General features: G+C 39.1%; 1 protein-coding gene across 2 annotated transcripts in view; it reads left to right on the top strand.

The window, feature by feature from the left end:
- The first annotated feature begins 369 nt into the window (after positions 1-369).
- Positions 370-22,895, top strand: part of PREP (prolyl endopeptidase) — a 98,002-nt gene continuing 75,476 nt past the window's right edge. The window contains exons 1-6 of one of the 2 annotated variants that reach the window (XM_031611257.2): positions 370-571; positions 1,695-1,769; positions 9,106-9,239; positions 10,999-11,129; positions 13,665-13,874; positions 15,065-15,186. In XM_031611257.2, coding sequence (XP_031467117.2) covers positions 398-571; positions 1,695-1,769; positions 9,106-9,239; positions 10,999-11,129; positions 13,665-13,874; positions 15,065-15,186 — 846 coding nt within the window. In that variant the 5' untranslated portion in view covers positions 370-397. Of the gene's footprint in view, positions 572-761; positions 925-1,694; positions 1,770-9,105; positions 9,240-10,998; positions 11,130-13,664; positions 13,875-15,064; positions 15,187-22,895 lie in introns of those variants that run through there. The other variant, XM_090135933.1, reaches the window with a different exon arrangement.

Below are 22,895 nucleotides of genomic sequence, written 5' to 3' on the forward strand. Positions count from 1 at the left end.
TCTGCATCATGCATCACATGTACACAGGAGTTGCTTGGTAGAGAGCAGTCGAACTCACCCCGTAGTAAGCATGGTTTTGTCGGGGTTGTGAGCCGAAACTTCGAAGAAGCATCAGTTCAGAAGGCAAGCAACGTGGCCGTGCTGCTGGTCAGAGGACCAAGAGCTACATGCTTCTAGTATTTTTGTGATACTAGAGATCACTCCGTCACTTCGAAGAAAAACTGTGAGTTTTCTAACACAAGAATCCCTATTACAAATAAACACCGGGGTGACGATGCTCGAAGTGATCCACCCCATACTCCTAGAGGAGCCCCGGGGGCAGCCGGCGCGGCGGCCTCCAACAGAGGGCGCTGCCGCCTCGGTCCGCCGCCGGCCTTCCCTGGTTAGGGCGGGTCTTATGGCGGCTCCGCTGCGCCTGGGCCGTGCTGTGAGCTCGCTGCCGGCCGCTGCCGCTCGAGTTGCAGCGTCGCAGCCCCTTCCGCGCCTCTCTTCCTCCTCTTCTCGTCGCTCTGCGCCTCCTCCCGCCATGCAGGCCTTCCAGTACCCCGAGGTGTACCGCGACGAGGCCGCCGTGAGTACGGCTGGCGCGGGGGGCAGCCCGCACTCGGAACTCCGATTCGGGGGCGCCTCGGCGGCCCGAGCGGCTTTGTCGGGGGGAAGCCTGCCGCGCTCCCTTTCGAGGCCCTCCTTACGTTAGCGCCCGGGGGTGGCCGGGCGCGGGGATGGGCCGTGCGGGGCGGGTCGCGGCGCTCTGCCGCTGCGGCCCTGCGGAGCCGGGTTGGGGGCTCGGGGGGCGGCTTCCGAGCGGCTGGGAAATGCGGGCCTGCCTGGCTGCCGGAGGGGCGCCGCCGGCTTCTCCGTGATGGTGCACCGGGAACGTAATGTCTCCGCGTGTTCCAGCGTGGTACCCGCGTGGATCGCGGTGTGAGTTTGTAGGGAATCGTGCGTGCTTCGCAGTTCTTCCTCGTATTGCTGTGCTTTGTACGCCGGGCCAGGAATTATTTGCAGCGCACACTTTGCTTTTAACCCAAAATGTTGGCAGAGGTGAGCTGGAAAGACTCAAGTATTTAATTCCGTAGTTAAGCGGAAGGCTGAACCGTGCGACTCCAGGTATCTCGGTGCCTTTTGTGTGCTGGAGCAAGTGGGCAGATAGGAGCTAATTTGGGTGCTAAAAATGGTTTTCTTTTCATCAGCGTGTGTACTTTGCTGAAAGTTTGTGAGCATTACATGGAGGGGTGTAGTAACTGCCAGGGGCAGAACCCGAATTTACACTTCTGGGTTCAACCTGGAGTCAGGTTTTGAGATTTCACTTAAGCATCTGGATTTGAAAGAGGTCTGATTTGTTTGTTTTTAAATGAGCTTTCTAAGCTACCTTGTGGAAAGAATTAAGGTTTGTCCTGTGCGTTTCTCTGGTGTTATTTTTTTTCCCCTAAGGATTATTGCTGCCATAGTTCTTCCACCAAAAAATGATAGAACTAACAACTCACCTGAGAGCAAGATGCTGGTGTCCTTTTCTTTTGCTTCTTAGCATCCTCTTCTTTTGCTTCTTAGCACTATGTGCTTCTGTTGAAATTCCAAATAAACTTTGTTTCAGTGTGGCTTATTCCCTGGTAAAAAGTTTATTGTATAAATGCCTTTTTTTTTTTTTTTTTTTTCTCATTATTTTTTCAAAGTATTGTCTCTTATTAATTCAGGTATTGGATTACCATGGACACAAAATCAGTGACCCATATTGCTGGCTTGAAGATCCTGACAGTGAGCAGACAAAGGTAACCTTTCTTTGTACAGAAATGGCTGTTTCAATAAAAGATCTCTTTTGTAGGCTATGGGTATGTATTCTGTTTTTAGAAGACCTGCCAATAGATTTAAAAATCTTACCATTGTGAATGTAGGTGTAACGTAGTGATGCTTAAAGGTGCCAATGGATCAGTGCTGTTGTTTTGTACCTTTGTGTTAGGGTGGGTATAACAATTTGGAAAACTAAAGCCCTGTTTGTCTTGCGTTGATTTTCTTTGACAAGCCAATTTTCAAGGTTGCACTATAACACTGAAGGGGACCTCTCTGTTTTTAAGATTGCTTTGCCTACTGTCCTAAGTAGATCTAAAATTGCCATATTAATACAAGTCAGAACGGGTAGGAAGAAAGCTTTTCATTTACCTTTCCTTCTTCTTACAGTGACAAGTGTGTAAATCCATTTTGTGTGTTTTGAACTTTGTTCTCCTTAGGTTAGGCTTTGATAATGGCTTCTACTACAGATGTCACAGTATTTTCGGTGTGCGATCTAGTATAGCTAGACTCTGCTTCTGGAGCAGGTCTTTCACTGAGGGAGACCCTGAAAAATAATGAAGTGTGTCTGTGAGCGAGTTCCTCCGGTAGTCATGGCACAGGGAGTTGGAAGAGTAATGGCAAGAAAGTTGTAGATGGCAGTGGAGTGGAAGGGGATTGTTCCCTTAGAATGGCTAATACCTTTGTGACAACTGTAGCTAGAGAGCAACAGCTCTAGCTTCTACCTACTGACATGACTGTGTTGGAAAGAAGATGAAGGGCTAGTTTCTTTTAAAAATAATTGTGTAAGATATCTTTCTGTTAGTAAGATTCCTTTTAAATTCACTCATATTATGCTAAGCACCTATGATGTTTTGATGAGCTACAGGATTTTTAAATAGGATTTGCTGTAACAGTTAAGACTAAGATAAAAACATACACAATGTTCCATTCCCTACCTGTAAATGTGGATCTAGGATTTATAAATATCTGTATTTAAAAAGTTATTTGGGGACTGTATTGTAGAGAAAAATTAATCCATAGACATTGACAATGAAAATTATACATGTAGTAAGTTTGGAGTATTTGGTGTTTTGGTTCTGATATGCTTAAGATATGGTACATCACATTTAAAGGGATTTATTCATAGGGAGGTATGGTTATATCTTTGCTTTATAAGGGCCATGCAAGTATCCACCCACTCAGGTGGTTTTCAGAACCCTATGGAGGAGAGGTGGCACTGTGAAAATGCCGAGATGTCACTATTTGTGTCACTGCTTTTGCTACATGCTGTGAACAGACTGGGGAGAAAAACTTGAAGGCAGATCAATCTCTTACCGAGGTGGTATTTATGTAGAGACAAAAAAAGGAATGGGGAATTGCAGCATCCTTGTAAAAAATGAAGCCACCCAGGCATAAGATGTCATTGTGGTGGAACGAAAATTCTGTTACTTCATACTTACCTACAGTCCAAAAAACACACAACTTGGCAGTGCTGCAATAGAATGATGCCAAAAGTGGAAAGAGTTCCTTTGTGTCTGAGTACTCGAGTAGGAGGTCATCTTTTGCAATGTCTCAGGAGTTACTGAACAAAGACAGCAAGTTTTTTGCTTTCCTGCTTCTTTCACAGAGGTCAGAAAAGACTTGTGAAGCATTAAGCCTCTTTCATTTGCTCTATTACTCACTTTCTTGTGCTCTACAGCAGAGGTTGCTGACAGCTGCTCTTTCTTACTAGCTTTTTTAATGGTTTTATCTCTGTGTTCTTCAGATTGTTCTGCAGGAGTCCTGCAGAATAACCATTCTGTACTTACCGGATCAAACAATAACCAGACCCTGGTAAAGGAACAATTGGATGGCTGTACAGACTTCAGAGGGAATTTCAAGTGTGCTTTGTAGACTTTTCAAATCTTGAAGTCACTAATCTTGAGACGTGCATCTTTTCTTACTCTTCCTCTGAGTCCTGTGTTCTCTTTATGCACTATGTAACAATCTCACACTTCCATCTATTCTGGGAGAAGATCAGGTGTCCAATGCATACCCCCACCAATAAGCTAACTTTAATTTTCCACATTTTAAATACAGAAGAATTAACTTTGGCTTTTGTGCTCATCTGCAATGAAAGAACTCCCACTCCCAGTTCCTGTCACATCCAGGCAAATCAAGCGTGTTGTAAACAGGGAAAATTCTGGTTTAAGCTAAGAGTGAAGGCTGAACTTCATTTATAAAGTTAGGGATGTTTTCTCACTTGAGAACAGTCAAAAGTGTTCTGTATGTGCTGTTAAATAGCGAGACAATTATGTTGGATTTTGCCTTAGAATTCTTGACTAAGCAGAAATAGTCAAGCATTGGAGTGGTGATGATTGGTGTTACTTTGTTTCCGTTGACATGAGTTGGTGAAACAGTTTAAATTTCTTGAAGCATGGAGTAAAAAGTGCAAGCAAATGATACCAGTTTCAACTATGGAATGTTCACGGTTCTAACTGATATGTGCTGTAGGTTTTATAGGATTGAGGTGGAAAGAAATTATGCCTGTAAAGAATCACAGTCGCTTGTGCTATGTCTAATCCAAATCATTTTTCTTTTTGTAATTGGCTTAGTCAGGTGTTTCTCTAGTGATGTTAGAGTGTAGGTGGTACTGTACCTAATCTGCTGTATTTTGTACAATTCCATTAAATTGGTTGATTCTGTGCTTTCTCTGACCTCTCCCTCATTCTTACATTGACTGGAGTGTTTTTGTCCCTTTCTTGCATCAGCGTAGCCATCACAAGGTGATTTTTCTGGGGATGAAGCCTTTAGGTAAATGAGTTTTGTAGTGAAACACATAATTCAGCTCACCCAAAGGCCACATGATATTTGGATCTAAGAATTAGATACTTTCTTTTCTAGCAGCACACAAGCTACTTTTAATTAGATGAAAGTCTGATAGCTCTAGAGATCTTTCAGTTAGGTTACCAGTGCATGTAGCTTCGATTAAGAAACAGATTATTAAAGTCTGCAGGTAGGTAGCCAGTACTGCTTCTTGTCATATGCACAGTCTCTGAGTTGATAAAGCCAACCCTCAAGTAACATGCTTCCATCTCTATGTATTAGTGTGCCTTTTTTTTTGTTTTTGTTTTGTTTTTGGCTTGTGTGTGCTTGGATGTAGTTATGCACAGTTACAAACAACTAAAAATCTCTTCTGCAGACACATAAGTAGAAGCCAAGCTCCTGATTAAAGAAGGAAGTTCTGGTCTTACCTGGGAGAAAAAACGCAGCGTGGGTTTCTGCTGGGTTTCTGCTGCTGTTATGTTCAACCATTGACTTTTAAGACAAACTGAGGAAGATTTTTTTTGTCTCATTTGAAATGTTCTGCTACTCTAGTAAAGTCTTCTGTTGATGACCAAAGTCACAATTGCAAAATCATTCTTCGTCTAGTGTCTTGGGTTTGGCTTGGCTGGACTTCTTTAACTTCTTGGCATGTTTTACACTTTGGGATGTAAGCTCTATTTTAGACTAGAAAAGTCTTTTGTTACTGTATATTAGTCAATTGTATACAATACCTTAGCTCACTAGAACAGCTCTGTAGACAGGAACGTGTAGCATATCTCAGACATCAGGGATGGAGAAGGGATAATAAAGTAGGGGTTGTGTAGCAGATAGCTTACTTTGATATTATGAACTGGTGTATGTATGGATTGAGATATGAACTGAAACTCTCAAAACTAAGATTAAATGGGTTTGCAGTTATAACTCAACGCTTTTCATACACTTTTTGGATAACCTTGCAGTTAAACTTTGGGTTTTGCTTTAGTAAAGACCAAAGAAAGTGCTAAGGAGCAAGCCACCAGAAATTTCTTAGTTTAATTTTGGAACATTTGATACAAGGTACGTGCATTCTTGTAGGAGTTGGACCAAACTGTCTTTCACTGAGATACAGAGATTTTGGGGGGTAACTATTAAATGAACTGTAAATTCTTTATGGATTAATAACAAAGACTAATAATATTTTAAAAAACAATTTATATCCCAAGACTTACCCATGGAAAATATACTGTGAACGCCTTGTTTTCTTCTTGGGTAGTTTTCTTCTTGGATAGAAATAATCTTGTCAAGAGAGTAGCATAGTAGCATGTACCTGATGGGTTGTAACAAACCACAGTTTAAAAAAAAAAAGTGTCTTTTTTTTTTTTTCATATGAAATTTAAATATACACTTCTTTTAAAATACCATTTGACCTGGTCAAGTGATTGTCAAAAACTTTAGCCTTGTGTAGCCTTGTCTCTGGCCTCACTACCACCTTTGCTTTTCAAAATTACCTTATTTTCTGCCACATGCAAGTGTATACCTTACTTTGACCCTTATTCTATTCTTTCTTCTGCTAACAAATTCTTTTGGGTCAAGGCTGCTATTAGTTTGTCAGGTGTAGATTTCAGCAGAGGAAGTATTTTCTCTGTAGGTTCATGAGAACATATGGACAATTGCTGTAGGTTCTGTACCCTTGGTTGGCACCTGTTTAACTCAGCACGGTCAACAGAATTGTCTGCTGTGAGAGTTCTATTGGTAACATCTGTTCCTGCACTTCACACAGGGCAATATTTCAAATATGTATTGCCTTATGGTTAAGAACAGATTCCAAATTGGACAGAATGTCTTTCAAAAATCTTTTAATTCCTACCTCCTTTTTTAGACAGTGATGATATTCCCTTTTCTAAGCAGTCTTTTCATCTTTGGTGCATACTAAGTGGTAAAAAATGTTTGAAATTTCTTTAAAAACAAAATTACTAATAAATCACTTGAGTGCAACAGTTAATTTGTAAGCATATTGTTGTGCAATGAACGGTTGAAAGGAAAAGCTTGTGTCTTCTCTCTGAGTGCAAGAGGTAAAAGCAGATGTGGTAAAAGTGTGACTGCACTTAAAACTGCACTCAGTTAAACCTGAGTAACACATATAGTCTCAGTGTACTCTACAGCAGTGTTACTGTTTGGGTCACTCTTAATAGAGGGAACAAGGATCTGTGCCAGTTTCTTTCTGCTGAATGCTACCACAGAGTACTTCTGCCTGTCTAGCATGTTGGTGTTTTTGTGTATGTGTGTGTATGCATATATATTTTTCTTTTTCCCCTCTGAAAATGTCACAACACTTTGAGTAGTTAGCCTTCATGGTATGTGCTGTGCTCTTAGAAATTTCTATATTTCTACTTAGAGGAAACAGATCAGATCAAAGTGATTCTTGGGTAGATTTAAGTTCTTTTTGTCTTCTAATAGAGCCTGGGAATGTTAGGACAGCAAGGTAGAAGCTACACCATGTTCTCATTGGAGCAATGTTTTGGCTTACCACTGGGATGTGCTGTGCTTCTGTACAGGATCTTAAAGCTGCCTTTGTCAATTTAATCCTCAGGGGGAGAACAGAAATAAAAATCAGCCTTCCCCTGGCAATGGTTTCCCCTTTTTCATTCTTGGGGGATAATTTCGTGACAGAGTCCCTGATGCATGGAGTCTAATGTTGAGTAAAGGTCCATAAATCATTTTAGCCTTCTTTTGTGTCTTTCCCTTTTCAGTGCTATAGTTGTTTTTCTCTGTCATCCTTAAGTGGTGACTTGCATGTAGCCAGCACGTGAGTTCTTAACCTAAAGCATTTCTGCACTTAGCTGAGTGTTCTTAGAGCATTATTAATTTTGCACTTGTGTTTAAAACTTACCAGTTTCTGTGTGCTTTGTTGGACATGAACAAATATCTTCCAAATGGAGAGTGACCAGAATTAATGTACTTTCCCCCTTATCATGTAGCCTGACAAGTCTCTGAAAACAAAGCTTGGCAATGCAACTATTGGCCATGCACTACTGTGGCAGCAGGGTCCATTAACCTCTGTGCCTCATGGAGCCACTTCTCACTGTAAAATGCTATTAGTATAGGCAATTTTGTTTTATTCTTTCATCTTTTTCACCTGAAGAACTGATAGATGGCTAAACATTGACAGCAATTGGTAAATGCCTATTAAGTGCTTTGTCTAGCAGCTGTTTCTCCTGAAAGGCTGTGAAATACAGGCTGTGCATTATGGTTTGTGGCCCACCCACTCCCATAAGTCATGTACTACAGTGAAATGTAACTCAGATGTTACTATGCACTGATCCACCTGCTTTGTAACAGATTCAGGAGAGGGTAGAAACAATAACCTCATTCAAAGAAGCTGGGGAAGAAACCTGTGTTAAACAGGTGTCAAGAGTCCAGCATTTCAGCTCACCTCATTTCAATAACAGCTAGAGACTGGGTTGTGCATGGTACTGCAGCTGTCTTTGGAAAGCCTGGCTGTGATTTACAGCTACATGCACTGTGCCCTATCCTTTCTAGCCTATGCTCATGACAGAAGAGTCTGCATGTCTGCTTCCTAACAGCTGTGGTTCACAGCATGCTGCCTTAAGACATTAGGTATTAATTTTATGTTAATGCACTGTGCTGTAAGTAGGTCTGATGAAACACCAGCATAGCACCATTTTTTCCATCCATGTAATGGGAGTGGTGGCCTCTAACAAACAGCTGAAGTGGCAATAGTTTTGTCCACTGGAGTTAAGTGCTTGCATGTGTTTGGTGGAATGTTCTAAGGAAGCCAGACCCCTTAATGTTCTCTTCCCAGAGGTTACATATGTTTCTCTTTTGTAACTAAGAATTTATCTTTGGACAGAGGGAAAAATGTCTCATCTGTTCTTGTAAAGGACAATACATTGGGCTTTCCAAGAAATATTGACTGGGGCTAGTAATCCAAAGTGTTATGTTAATAGAATGAACAGATGGTGCACGTGACATTTTGTATCATCATCTAGTTTTTCACAGACCCTGAAATGATAGTCGTGTGTATGGGCAAAAGGGACTCTGTTCATTATCAGTTTCCTGATTTATCTGCATTTGTGGTGAAGTAAGAGAAGGTGATTTTTTTTTTTTTTCCTACGTGTTTTCTGTAACTGATATTTGCTTAAATGGTAGCTGTAAACCTAAGAATTTCTTTTGAAGAAAGAGCTTTGGTGTGTTGTTTTGTTGTGTTTTGTTTTTAAAAGGGAGTGGCAGGAATCTGGCTTGTCTTTGGCCTGACTGCTGACTACCTTAATGTGTGTCCTGGAGAAAGATAATTCAAGGTATAGAATCTGTCTTATTAAGTGCTGCAACGTGTAATAATGCAGGTAAATATGTGAGATTGTTCAGGTGTAACTCTACACACCCTACATGGGGAGAAAAATATCTGTGATAATTAATAATTAATGTTTAATTAATAATTTAATTAATAATTAAGTAGTGTTTCCTGTAGGAAGTGCACATTTCTACTTGAACTAATATACTTTTTTTGGGGGGGGGGATATTATTTTCTTTCAGGCATTTGTGGAGGCTCAGAACAAGCTTACAGTACCCTTTCTTGAGCAGTGCCCTGTCAGAGGACTATTCAAAGAACGAATGACTGAACTCTATGATTATCCTAAATACAGTTGCCACTTCAAGAAAGGAAAAAGGTACGTGAGGAATGTCTTCGTAGGTGGCATAGATGAATGTGGAGCAGGTCAAAAGCAAGTACAAGTTAGATAAATTATAGAATGTGGAGCAGGTCAAAAGCAAGTACAAGTTAGATAAATTATAAGCTATGCTTGCATTTATTTCTTTATTGCTGGGAACTAGGAAAGGCATGTGTTCAAGCTGGTATTTAAGATGTGGTTGCATGATGCAGAGCACAAGATGCTAGAGTGTCTGTGATTCCCAGTCATATTATCTTCTTGTGCATTTATCATCTTCTTAATAAGAACAGTGGATTTATTAAAACTAACTACAATGTAGGACAGCTGCTATAAAATAAAAACTCTGAGGAGTTTCTTTGAAGGTTTATCACTGCCAGTTAAAGACACTTCCTCCTTAAAAAAAAAAAAAAAAACACCACAAATCTGTCAGGTACATGTTCTAAATGTTTAATAAAACAAACCAAAATTAGTCTGTTCCAGTAATCTTAATTAATTTGATCTTTGTTAAATGAGCACCTACTTATACCAGGCATGTTTTCACTGTAACGCACAGGGAAGAGCAAAAGATAGCTCAATTACCTTAAGACTTTTGCATTGGTATTGAGAGAGATCTGCAGCTCTTTAGTTACCTGTCCTGTGAGAGAGGGCATAGATTCTTGTTATTAATGGAGGGAAAGTATATTGTGTTGGTGCTTTGCTTTCAGTTTGTTTTTGCTATATTGTGGGGAGCTGATGTTGATTTGGCACTTACGTGACACAGCATGCCATCTCTTAAAGATGTTAAATTTAAGCCCAGAAGCAGTGAAGCTGCTGAAGGACAGTGCTGTATACAGGGAATTAAGCCCTGTTGAGCAAGTCAGGAAAAGCTTATAGTTATATGTGATGCTACTGCACATGTGTGCCAAATCTGATTCTGGAGCAGGCTTGGTCAGCAATTGCTCTGGATTCTCTAAGCTGTTCTTCCTGTGCAAAGCAAACATGTCTAGCTGTGGTTATTAATGCTCATAATATTTTATGTTGCAGAAGTGTTCATGGCATTGTTGAGTACAGTCTCCTCTAGAGATTAAAAAAAAAAATTCTTAATTTGTTGTAACTGACTGTCCTCCAGAAAGAGCAATTATGCCAGTAACTTAATGTGCTTCAATTTATGGCACTTTACTTTGATTTTAATAGGTGTTTTTTTAGTTTGAGTGTTACTCTATTGATTGGCTTGTGCTGAGCTTAAATCATAGTGTTTAAAAATTGTGCCCCTAAATTTCATATTCTGTTTTAAGAGATTATGGTGTTATACCAAGTTAATTAACACTTGCTGAGGGAGATGAGAGCCTGTTCCATTGGATGACATATATAAACTTTATATAAGCTATATAAACTTTAATGTAGACAGTTATGTGGAGCTTAGAACATTTTGCTTTGTTTGAAATGCACTGTGGTAATGCAGATTTTATTATTAAAAGATGTTTTAGATGCACTCATATATAGTCTCCTTTATGTAATCTACATATCTTATTGGGCTGGAATTCCTTTTGTTTTCAGAGGCCTAGAAATTAGTGTCTGGGCCTCCTCTGTGTCAAAGTGGATCACCAACTCCCTTATGGTCACAGGGGAAGCCATGGTTCCTGTTCTGCTGTGATGCTTGTATTTCCATATTTATCTGTCTTTTATTCACTCCATGACAATCTAACACAAGTTTTTCTTGCTAGTCTAATTGAAAAATCTGAGTTCTTCATAGTCATTTTGCCATCTTTTGTTCTTTTAGGTATTTTCACTTTTACAATACAGGACTACAGAACCAGAGGGTTTTATATGTACAAGACTCCTTGGATGCTGATGCCAAAGTTTTTCTAGATCCAAATAAGCTTTCTGATGATGGCACTGTGGCTTTACGAGGTTGGTGACACGACAGTTACTCCTGAACAAGTCTGGGTCTTCAGTAGTTAGAAATAGTTTGTGACTCTTATTGTGTTTAAAAAACAACAAAGAAGTATGACCAGAGTGGCTTGTTAGCATCAAAGTAATCACAGTAGCCATATGTATTTTGTATAGTCTTTCAGAAAAGCTCTTCTCAGTCTGTTATTTTCATAATTAACTGGGTTTATTTTTTGTCATATCTTTTTCATAAATCTGGAATGTATTCCACTGAAATATGTATGGATCTTGAGGCTTTCTGTAGCTAGGAAAAAAAATTTATTAACTTCTATAAACTAATTATCTTAAAATTTTAGTTTGCGTTCTTAATACAAGCCTGCAAGTTAAGGTAAGAGAGAATGAAGTAGCATAGTGTTAACTTCTGTGAGAATCACAAGATGACTTGTTCGCTTCAGTGATAACTCATGTTAGCTGTCCATTTTCCCACTCCTTGTTGGCTTATTGCAGAAGCAGGGCTCTTAAATCTATAAGCTTTCGAAGTCTTTGCAAGACCAATTGATGAAAACTACACAAAGGACAGAATAAGAAGACACTTTGAGTATAATCTAGTCAAAAAGAATCAATATGGCTTTTTCACAGAGAAGTCCTGCCTTTAAAGTGTGGATATCAGATCAGGTTCATGCTGCATTTCTGCAAAGCTTATAACAAAGTCTCTTTCTAAACGCAACTAGAGAAAAGACAGCCATGGAAAAAGAGGTGAAAATCCTGGCATTGATTTTAAAATAAATAAATAATGTAAAGACAGGGACAGGAATAACTGTCTAGCTCTCAAAGTAGAAATCACCAATGCGGCTCTCCCAGGAACTGTGAAAGGACATGGGCTGTTCTATATATTCTCATGTAGCTAGAAAAAGGAGTGAGCAGGGAGGTGGCAAAGTAGATTGATAATATGGAGTTATCCCATGTAAAGACTGAAAAATGACTGAAAAGATGCAGGAAGTAGATAAGTTCATGATACACAGAGGATAAAGAACCTTGGCCTCATTTGGAAAGAAATGGATGAGATTCTGAGCTGACCATGACTACTTCAGAAGAATTCTTGGTTTCTAAAAGACAATTCCATGATACTGTTACCCTGGTTCCTTGTAGCAGCCAAAATAAAGACACTGAATGTCAGAAATAGTTAAGAAAGAAATGGAGACGAGAACAGAAAACATCATTATATTTGCAACCCAGGGGTTTATGTGGTAGTGTTTGAAAATTAAACACAGTGCCAGCCTGGTCAGCTCCCAAATGGGGCTCTAAATTATAGTTCAGAGAAGGGCAACTGGAACAATCAAAGGTTTGGAACAGAGGTTAGAAACAATTGAATGTGCCCAGATCAATCGATCTGGAAAAGAGATAACAAGGATCTGATAGCAGTCTGCAAAATCCTGCACGGCAGTAAGTATGATGGAGAGAGTGCAAAAGGCTTGGATATTCATGATTTTTTCTGTTCTAAGAATGAGAGGATATCAAATGAGGGCAGTGGGAGCTGAGTCCAAAGCAAAGAAAGTGTTTGTTTATCTTGGAAGTAGTAGATTTGATTAACAATGACAGTTGATGTTGATATAGGGAGCTTACTGTGGGTTTGAAGGGAAGGTAGAGAAGGTCAAGGGAAGGCACGCATTGATGATGATTAACAAGCTGCTTCGTGGAAAAGAGGTGTCCTAAAAATGGTCAGAAGCTGGAAGAATACTTTCAGGAAATAGGTGTGCTGGTGTTGCTCTTGCTCTTGCAGGCATCTTCTTGTTACTTCTGAAGAAACCTATATGGATTCTGTTCTGAATCAGAATGACCACCCTTGTTCTTAGGGGGGAAGAATATGTTGAGGTGCATGAGTGGTGTGTCTCAAACCTGAAATTCCTATTAAGTGCATTTTTTTTTTTCAGTAGTTACTTTCAGGTCTTGATAGGCTTATGATAATTCAGTCTCTTCAGTTGAGTTGATTTCCAGAAGTGAATTTGATCCTTGTTGGCTGTGATGGAAAATCTTCTGAATTTTTTTCAGAATCATATTTTCCTCAAAATTTGGATAGATCTGCATATATCTCAGAAGTCTTAGCTGGCATTATGGTAATGAATCCATTTGTTTTGTAGTGGGGAATTCAGTTTTGATGGTTATGCAGGGTCTAGTTTTCACTGATTGCAATATTGAAGCAGTAATGCATCTGCAGTGCGGAGTACTAGTGATGCTACTAAACATGCTTTCTGAGTACACATGACTGACTAAACATGAATCTGCAATCTATTTGAGAGGCCCAAGATAAGAAAACTACTGCAAATCCCAAATTATAGTTGGTGTAGTTGCTTGTATTATCTTTAGAAAATAAGTCCTCTTGGTGTTCGGTGAGCACAGTCCTTTTAACTGCTTTCAGTTATACCTCTCTTTTGTTGAGATTTGACTAGTGTATAGTGAATAGTAAAAAGCCATGTAGGAAAATAGCAACCACTTTTTTGAAAACTCTGATTCCTTGCTCTGGTTCTTACTGCATCTTGTTTGTTTCTGATTTTCTAGGTTATGCATTCAGTGAAGATGGTGAATACTTTGCATATGGCCTGAGTTCTAGTGGTTCTGATTGGGTTACTATCAAGTTTATGAAAGTGGAAGGTCCTGAGGAACTTCCAGATACACTCGAAAGAGTTAAATTCAGTTGCATGGCATGGACCCATGATGGAAAAGGCATGTTCTATAACTGCTATCCAAAACAAGATGGGAAAAGTGATGGTAAGTATGGCTGTACCAGTTGCATGCCATTTGGAAACAAAGTAACTTTTTCAATTAATTTGTGCAACAAATAGTTAATACTAGTTTATACAGTTAGATATCAGATTGTCTTATATGGCCAAAACCTGTATTCAATTCGTGCCCCTTCCTTTTATTCTTGTCTCTCTGACTATCCTTTGCTTAAAAGTTTACTGGCCCTTTTATTTTTTTCTCATACAATCTGTGGTTGACTGAAATTTATGTCTGGAGACAGTTTACTCTAGATCTCTGCCTTGTTATGCATTTTTTTTCTGGGCGTAGGTGAACTGACTTAGGAGGTTGACTTGATGAAGAGTAACCTGAGTTACAAGGTTTTTGTTACTCAACCAGATCCATTCATCTGTGGTTCACTGCACAGCAAACCTGAACATTTATGCTAGCAAAACTTAAAGTAGTACAGAAAGCAGAGTAAATTGTTGGAGAGTGTCAATATAGAAGAAATTTAGGAGCTTTCTCTTAATGTAAGGGAATGCTACTATTATATTTCTTCTGAACCTGTGCCCTTTGTGAAACCTTGAAGAGAGCTGAAATTCTGTCTCTATTTAAATTTGTAGCATGTAGTTTTGCCAAACTTGTAATTTAGACACTCACCATGTGTTGTGTTTACTTTTAAACATATTTGTAGTTCAGAATCTGAAGTATTGCACTGGAAAATGTTGCAAGAAAAAAAAAGGAAAAATCAAGTAGCACATCGTGCTGCACCTTATAATGCTTCATTTTATTTTCAGCAGATGAAAATACAACAGTTCCTAAAAACAGCAATTAGCAGTAGATCTCCTCTTAATTCCCCAATGTAAGATAGAAGCAGAAGCATCTTTAAAGGGTGGCAGAGATTGTTGCTTTTCTTTGATTGTTTAGTATTTAAAGAAAGTGTAGTTTGAAGTGATAAACTTTTACTGCAGGCAATACTTTCTTCAAACGTGAAAGGCTAACTGTTTGAACAAGGCGGCCACATGATTTGAAGATGCAGTGTATAGTGGAGAACTTTGATTGTTTGGAGGGGAATGGTTGTACACTTCAATTATTCCTAGTTCTCTCTGCTGAATGGCTCTCTTCTTTTATATGCAGAAAGATATAGAGGTTTCTGAAGGTTTTGTGTGGGCGTTGGATTTCTTTGAGAACTAATTGTTTAATTATCTGCTATTCACTAGGTACTGAGACCTCCACTAATCTGCACCAAAAGCTGTATTATCATGTATTAGGAACTAACCAGTCAGAAGATATCCTGTGTGCTGAATTTCCCCATGAACCAAAATGGATGGGTGGAGCTGAGGTATGGTGAGCATGCTGAAGCTTAACATTATCTTTAAAAAAAAGTTTTTTATTAGTTTAGATACTGGGAGGAAATTCTTTACTCAAAGGGTGGGTGAGGCACTAGAACAGGTTGCTTAGAAAAGGTATGGATGCCCCATCCCTAGAGGCATTCAAGGCCAGGTTGGATGAGGCCCTAGGCAGCCTGATTTAGTGGCTGACAACCCTGCCCAGCAGGGAATTGGAACTGGATGGGTTCTAAGATCTCTTCTCAATCTAAGCCGTTCTGTGAATCTGTTAGAGTTGCAGAGCTTAGCACTGAACCAAAATTTATTGACTTGGAATCATTGACTAAGAATTGCTGAAAGTGAGACTGGTCTGCTTTAAATCAGTCCTTGAGTCTGTAATGAGACAGTCACGCAGCATTTTTCCTTCTTCAAGGACATTGTCTCATGTAAATTTTGGGTTAAAAGAGGATCACTTGGTGGAAAATTTATCATTGTTCTGTTTGCTTCTTGTCAGTGAACATCAGCCTTCATTTCTTACACAAAGTCTATTTCAAGAAACATATTGTCTGAGTATTCCCCACATTTATTTTCTTTTTATTTGCTTTCATAGCCTCTTTCCTAAAAAGGAAATATCTCTTCTACTTGAAGAATGATGACAAACAGGAGTTCTGTTAATAATGTATGCACAGTTTATAGTTCATATCTTTCCAGCTGCAGCTGTAAAATGTGGCTCTGGCACCCTGATATTAATGGAAGATGGTTCTTAATGGTCAGGAAAAGACAAATATTCTGCAATTGTATACCATTGTGATTGTAAAATGTGGTTTTATCTTTGTGAAATAGGTCAAAAATCTCCTTTTTGAATCATCCAAACAAATTTTCTGGTCAATTTTTTTTTTTTTTTTAAAGCATGCATCTGAGAAAGGAAAAGACCACAAAATAGTTGGGAAGAATTAAAATAGCTTTAGTAAAAATCAAGTTATGTGACATATAGATGCCACCCTAAATATTCTTATCTGATACTATCACTCTGCCAGAGATTTTAAAATCTAGCACAGCTCAGTATTTTATGAAAGTCTGCTTACTTACATTCTTGTAAGATAAATAAAGAAGCATTTTTATTTTACACTGCCTAGCTAGCCCAAACAGATAGAAATAGATTCTCTCCTGTTTTACTCAAGTTCCAGTGGAGTCAGTCAGATGATGCTATCGATGGTCTACATTCAAATATCAAACCTTGCATTGTAGTGGAATCAGATCTTGAAGTTCCAAATCAGATATTGCAGGTTTTTGCAGCCGTTGGGTAGAGGAAGGAAAATACCTGACTTGTCCATGTCAGGCACTTTTCACTTGCATCTTTCTCAGAGAAAGTTATAATAATGCCATTATACTTTAAAAAATAAGTAGAGTGTTGCTGTGATGTATATTTAAATGGAAAAATGAATTTGGGTCTCCAATTAGGACAGAAGAGGGTTGAGCAAAATTTTGTAAGCTTGTTACATCTATGAAACAACATGCAAGAAAATAGCTTCAGTTTAAGTAGTTGACACTACTTGTTCACACCAGCACTAAGTATGCTTGATTTAAACAAAATGTGTAATGCATAAAATTGAGTTGACATAGAAATGTAGATGCGTTTCCAGCTTCTCACTGGAATGGATTGCCTGTGAGGGGGGGAAAGAAAATATGTTTATTGCAAGTCAAACTTCAAATTTATAGCCAGATCAGTTTTGAAGAGGATGGTATCTAAGCTCTTCATTAGTGTAGAAAATGCGTATGTTTTTCTGGTGCAGATTCTAGGATAGTGAGGGGTTTGGAGGAAGCAGGGATGGGGATTGAGTGAATTTCCAGTAGATGGCAGTATAGGATGATTATTGTTTTTTGGGTTTTTTTTTTCCAAACTTTTGCACTGTTACAGATTATCTTTGAAACAGGAGCTTCCCAGGCTTCTGCCTCTCTGTTAGTGGTATGTTCTTGCTTCCTTTCCAGGCTCATATAGTATAACTGTCTTTCACAGACACACTGTTATTCTCAAAGTTAGTCAGTAAATTATGTGAGAGTCTTTCACGTTTGATAGTGTTCGAAGTCCCTACTGCACAGACAGGAATGAAAAGAGGGCAATGGGGGAACCCTCCTGTCCCAATTCTGCCAACAATGAAGCAAGTACAATTTTTTGTGTTTTTTTTTTTTTGTCACACTGTGCACAGTCCATAACCTGACCAAAAAAAAAAGTATTTTTTAAGCGTTTAGAACTGTCAGTTTACATCAGTAGTTCCCAGCAAGGAAGGTGAACTTGCAGATGAAATTCGGAGTTCAGAGGAATAAGCTTTGCTGGATATGTGCTGGCTGTGGTGTGTTTCCACTACAAGATCATGAAAGTCCAGCATCCACAGGGGAAGAATGAACAGTAGGGGCTCAGAGCATCCAGTTTGCTTAAGTAAAACTGCCAGGTGGTCTTTCTGGCTGCGTGGGGGTCTGTGGTAGGTGTAATGTCTTATAGACATTGTATCACAGAATCATTAAGGTTGGAGTTGATCTCTACGGTCACCTAGTCCATCCTTCCCCAATGCCCATGGAGCCATGTCCCTCAGTGCTAAATCTCCATGGTTCTTGAATACCTCCAAGGAGGGTGACTGCCACCGCCCTGGGCAGTCTGTGCCAATGCTTGACTGCTCTTTCTAAGAAGAAATTCTTCCTAATGTCCAAATGGCTTTGAAGGGAATTGGATCTAACCTAGACTTTGGAACCTCCTGAATTTATTCTGGTGTCATATGTTTGCATGCGTGTGACTTTCATTGCACTTGAAAACAAGCTGAAGACCACAGGAAAAAAAAAGTAATACATTAGTTTGTCACCTTAGAAGGCTACAAATTTTACTCTGTACTAGAACTAAGGAGGATGCATGTAAATACCCATGTGCATATTGTTGTGTTCCACTTGGGAACAAGGCTGTCTCATGTAGGAAATTAAGGGAATAGTGAAACTGAGTTAATGCCCAAAGCAATTTTTCTAAGCTGAAAAATGAAAAGGGAGAGCATATTAGCTTGTTGTTTACATACAATAAGACCATGATATCCTTAGAGTATATCAAGCCTGCTTCTCGGTATAGAAAGGTTTCTAATGGACCTGATCCAGAAATCCCGCATTCCTGTAGTCACCCACTGTTAGGTCTTCTAATTTAAAAAATCTAATTTATTAAACCAGCGTGACACAAATAGGTAACAAAATAATTATTTGTAGCATTCTTCAGGGGATTCTCATCTTCTCAAGAACATAAAATACAGTGGGAACTATCATAGACTCGTAGAATGGCTTTGGTTGGAAGGGACCTCAAAGATCATGAAGCTGCAACCCCCCGTCTCAGGCAGGGCCACCAACCTCCCCATTTAATACTAGACCAGGCTGCCCAGGGCCCCATCCAATCTGGCCTTGAAAATCTCCAGGGACGGGGCACCCACAACTTCTTTAGGCAGCCTGTTCCAGCACCTCACCACTCTCTGTAAAGAACTTCCCCCTGACATCCAACCTAAATCTTCCCTCCTTCAACTTAAAACCATTTCCTCTTGTCCTGCTGTTATCTACCCTTGTAAAGCGTTGACTCCCCTCCTGTTTGTAGGCTCCCTTTAGGTACTGGAAGACTTATTCTTTTTTCCAGGCTGAGCAAGCCCAGCTCCCTCAGCCTGTCTTCATAGGGGAGGTCCGTAAGCCCTCTGATCATCTTTGTGGCTCTCCTCTGGACCTTTCTAATAGCTCCCTGTCTTTCTTGTATTGGAAGCCCCAGACCTGGACACAGTACTCCAGATAAGGCCTCCCGAGGGCAGCGTAGAGAGGGACAGTCGCCTCCCTGTCCCCCTTCGCTGATGGAACCCAGTATACCATTTTCTTTCCGAGCTGCAAGAGCACACTGCTGGCTCATGTTAAGTTTTTCATCCACCAGGACCTCCTGGTCCTTCTCTGCAGGGCTACTCTCAAGGACTGCTCCTCCCAGTCTGTGTATATGCCTGGGATTCCTCCAGCCCAAGTGCAAAACCTTGCACTTTGCTGGAACTATATGCTAGTTTGAGTGACTTTAAAACATACAAGCGAAAACTTTAAGAATGCTTTACCTAATTTCCTCTTGTAGGAAAGGAAGGAGCTTTGTTTTTTCAAACAATAAGTTAATAAAAGCAGAATTTGAATGGCTGGAAGATTACAGTGGGGATTCTTGACTGTCATCATGCAGGCAGCACTTTGTGGCACATCTTTGACACTGGAACACTTGAGGCTGTTTAGACAAAATTGCTCTGATTTCTTATTGACCAAGTGTTTTGACAGATTTCACTGGATGTTTTTACATCTCCTTCTGCAGAAGGCTTGTGGTTTTTGATGTTGTTGTTTTTTTTTTTTTTGTGCCTGGATTTTAATTTATTTATCAGTTAGGAAGATTTGAAGTATTTGTAAGTGATGAAAGGCAGGTAATTTCTATATCAGTCTGAAGTGTCTTTTGCATGTAGATTCTTCAGGTTCAAGTTTGGTGAAATCATGCCCAACATTTTTGCAGCATGTATGTAAAGATTTGGAAATAACAGCTGTCATCTGTCTGTATTATACTGATGGCTTCCTACATTTGTAAATGAATACTTATAGGAGGAAATAAAGTTTTTACGCCATCGCTCCTCATGGTTTCAAACTGTTGTATGCATAGCATGTAATGAAAACTGTAGTATTAAAGTGTAGCTTACCAATGCTATGAGTTTTTAATTTCTAGCTATTGTCACAGACAGCATTGCTTTATCTTTACTGCCACCCATCTTGCTTTCCCTGAAAGGTTTGTTGTTCCTATGTCTGAGCGCATAGAGTGCAGTTCTTACTTTGACAATTTGGCTCTATTGTTTACTTTGTTTTATTAGAAATGTGTTAGTAATGGCAGTTAACCTTGTTCCATATACAGAGGACACTGGTTTTTGAAGTAAAGCAGTAGTTCACAAAGGTAACATAGATGCAGGTCAGGATGCGGGCTGTAATGGTGTTAATATCTGCAGTTAAAGAAGAGAGGTCAGTTTATTTTATTCTGGATGTAGGCATATTATTGTATGATTTTTACTTCATTTTTTTTAATAATGCAGAAGCAAATTATGCAATGATTAGGAGTTTTTCTACCTTGATAACAGAGGAAAAAGTGATAAAACTTGTGGTTGTTTAGTTTAAAATGGTAAAGAACATATAGTTGCCATAATAATAGCCATTCAAAGGACCTGTGTTTGTGAAGTAAAAATAGAGAGCTATTCCCTGTTCTAAATCTTTCAGTGGTAACTATCCAGGTAGTACTCAAATAACTAGAATTAATTTTCACAGGAGTTGCTGTCAAGCCACTTTACTTGGAAGAAAAGCATTTTAATGTCTTTCCTATTGACTTTTTAGTTGAGGGGTAATACATAAAGCCAGGAAGTCAGAAAACCTTGCAGCCTTCTCCTGTTTGTTCTTTTTTGTTTGCTTGTTTAATTATGTATGAATTTTAGATCTGGAGCAGTTTTCTATGAGACAAAATATTTAACTTCACTTTTGCTGTGGATCCTCATAGATTGTTACTGCTATTGTAAATAGCAGAAGATAGGACTACTTGGGGTTCCTTAAATAACTTGCAGAATAAATTACATTTTTCTTTCTTTTACAAAATATGGTTATGTAGTTGCAAAGCTCTTTTTATGTGCATGCATTTCTTGGACTTTAAATAAATGTTTATATCTATTAACTTACCTAAGCCACAAGAAAACTGCTTTCTCCCTGAGTATTTTTCTAAGGAGTGGTTACCTTTCCTGGAAGTTGACAGAACAGGCAATAGGAAACAAAACTGCTATTGAAAACAAAAAATGCTCCCCTATAAAGTCTTTCTAGAAGAAGCTTGGTTTATAAGGTGTAATCCATGAAACAAATAAAGCACTGCTGGTGAGTAAAGCTATTGCAGTGATATTTCTTTGTACACTGTAGAGATAGTCACTGAAAATGGTGCTGAAATAATGAATTCAAAATTGCCACATGACTGAACAGTGGCTGCAAAACTACAAACTATGTACTTACACTGTGTCTTTGAAATAAAACTTCCTTTACCAGTGCTGTGTTAAGGATTGTTGCTGCGTTACTCCAGTAAAAATCTTCATTGTTAACTGAAGTTTTGAAAAGCACTGAGTGGATTCAAGAGTCAACTCCAGTTGAAAGGCTTTAGGACTACTTCTGTCTTATTTTAACAGGAACTAAGTGTCAGATTAAGATGTTTAATTGCTTTATAACTTCCTTACCTTTTATCAGTGCATGTTGTCTGAAATAACAGAAATCATATCAATGAGAGAAAATGCAAACTGACTAGTGTTCCAAATCTCTTAGAAATTCTCAGTGTGTTTCTTTCCATCTAGGATGAAGGGAAACACAGATTTACTTCTGAGTCAGACTGTCAGCTCTGACATTACAGCTGTCTTTTTTTTAATATTGAACTATGAATGCATTCTGAGACTTGAGTGAAGTGCTGGTATGACATTTCAATTCATAAGTTTGTGGGCCAAGAGCAAGGGTGCAGTTTACCTTATTAAGATGTATCTATTTAAGGATAGCCCAAATGTTCTTGGGAAATCCTATTTCCTTTTGTCATTTGGATAACTAGTCTGTTTACAGCATAGAAAAGCTGGGGCATAGCAGCTGAGCTGCCTTCAAAGCAATCTCTGCCTCTATTACTCATATTTCCAGTTGCTCAGTACAGTATCTTAACTCAGCCATTTGTGCAGCTGCCCAGTGAATTGAGATACTGGTCTGGCAAAGGAGGCTTTCTCTATATATTTCGTTCCCTCTCTCTTTTTTTTCTTCTCGTCCAAGTTTTTCTTTTTCTGCATGAAGCAGTGGGGGCTTGTTTTTGAGCATGTTATTTTTTTCATCTGGATCAGTAATTCAGTGTGATAATAAATCACACAGATAATAAATGCCTGCCCTAACCTGTATGGTTAGGGGAAAGAACTTGCATGTATACAAGTAACCCTAGCAGAAAGAAGAGCTAGAGGGGGAGATGACATACCCTGGTGCTGCTGCCAAAATTTGTTCATCAAACTGTAACTTTGCAGTGTAGATTTCTAAATCTGCAATATAGTACTAAACATTTTAGCATGCAGCAGTCAACAGTGTCTCGTCCTGTTTTTATCATATTCCTTTGGGTTATAGAACTCACTGATGTAAAAACATCTTCAGCGATAGAGGCAGACATAATTGGCATCCCACCACGAATGTGATTTGGGAGTTCCTACTTCAAATTAAACATAAACTGCTATCAACTCTTCACTCACTCAGCTGGGAACATGGAAGGAAAAACTGATTAGATGTGCTCAAATTTGCTGTCATGAGAGGTTCTGAATTGCCCTTGCTATGACAGCACATGAGAAAATGGCAAATAAGTTTTCTGTCTTGTGTGAAGTGAGCGGTTTTCAGTTAGCTCTTAATTCATAGCATCAAAGAACAAATCTGTGTGGGTTCTGGCTATGACTGAAAGACTTGCTTGTGTCTTACTATTGACTTCTACTGCAATATGTATTTGTGTATTCCACTTGCCAGTAGCGTATTTCTTGAATTAGTGAGGAAGAGAAAGAAACGTTGAGCTCGTACAGGTATGAACAGTTATTTAACCAACATATTGCAGTGGTTTAGTTTAATTAAAACTGACACTTTCAGTGGATCTCTAAAAGAGATCACCTAGCCTTGATTTCCG

Source organism: Phasianus colchicus, chromosome 2 (genome assembly GCF_987193195.1).
Source record: "Phasianus colchicus chromosome 2, bPhaCol1.hap1.1, whole genome shotgun sequence".
In the NCBI taxonomy this organism is placed as follows: domain Eukaryota; kingdom Metazoa; phylum Chordata; class Aves; order Galliformes; family Phasianidae; genus Phasianus; species Phasianus colchicus.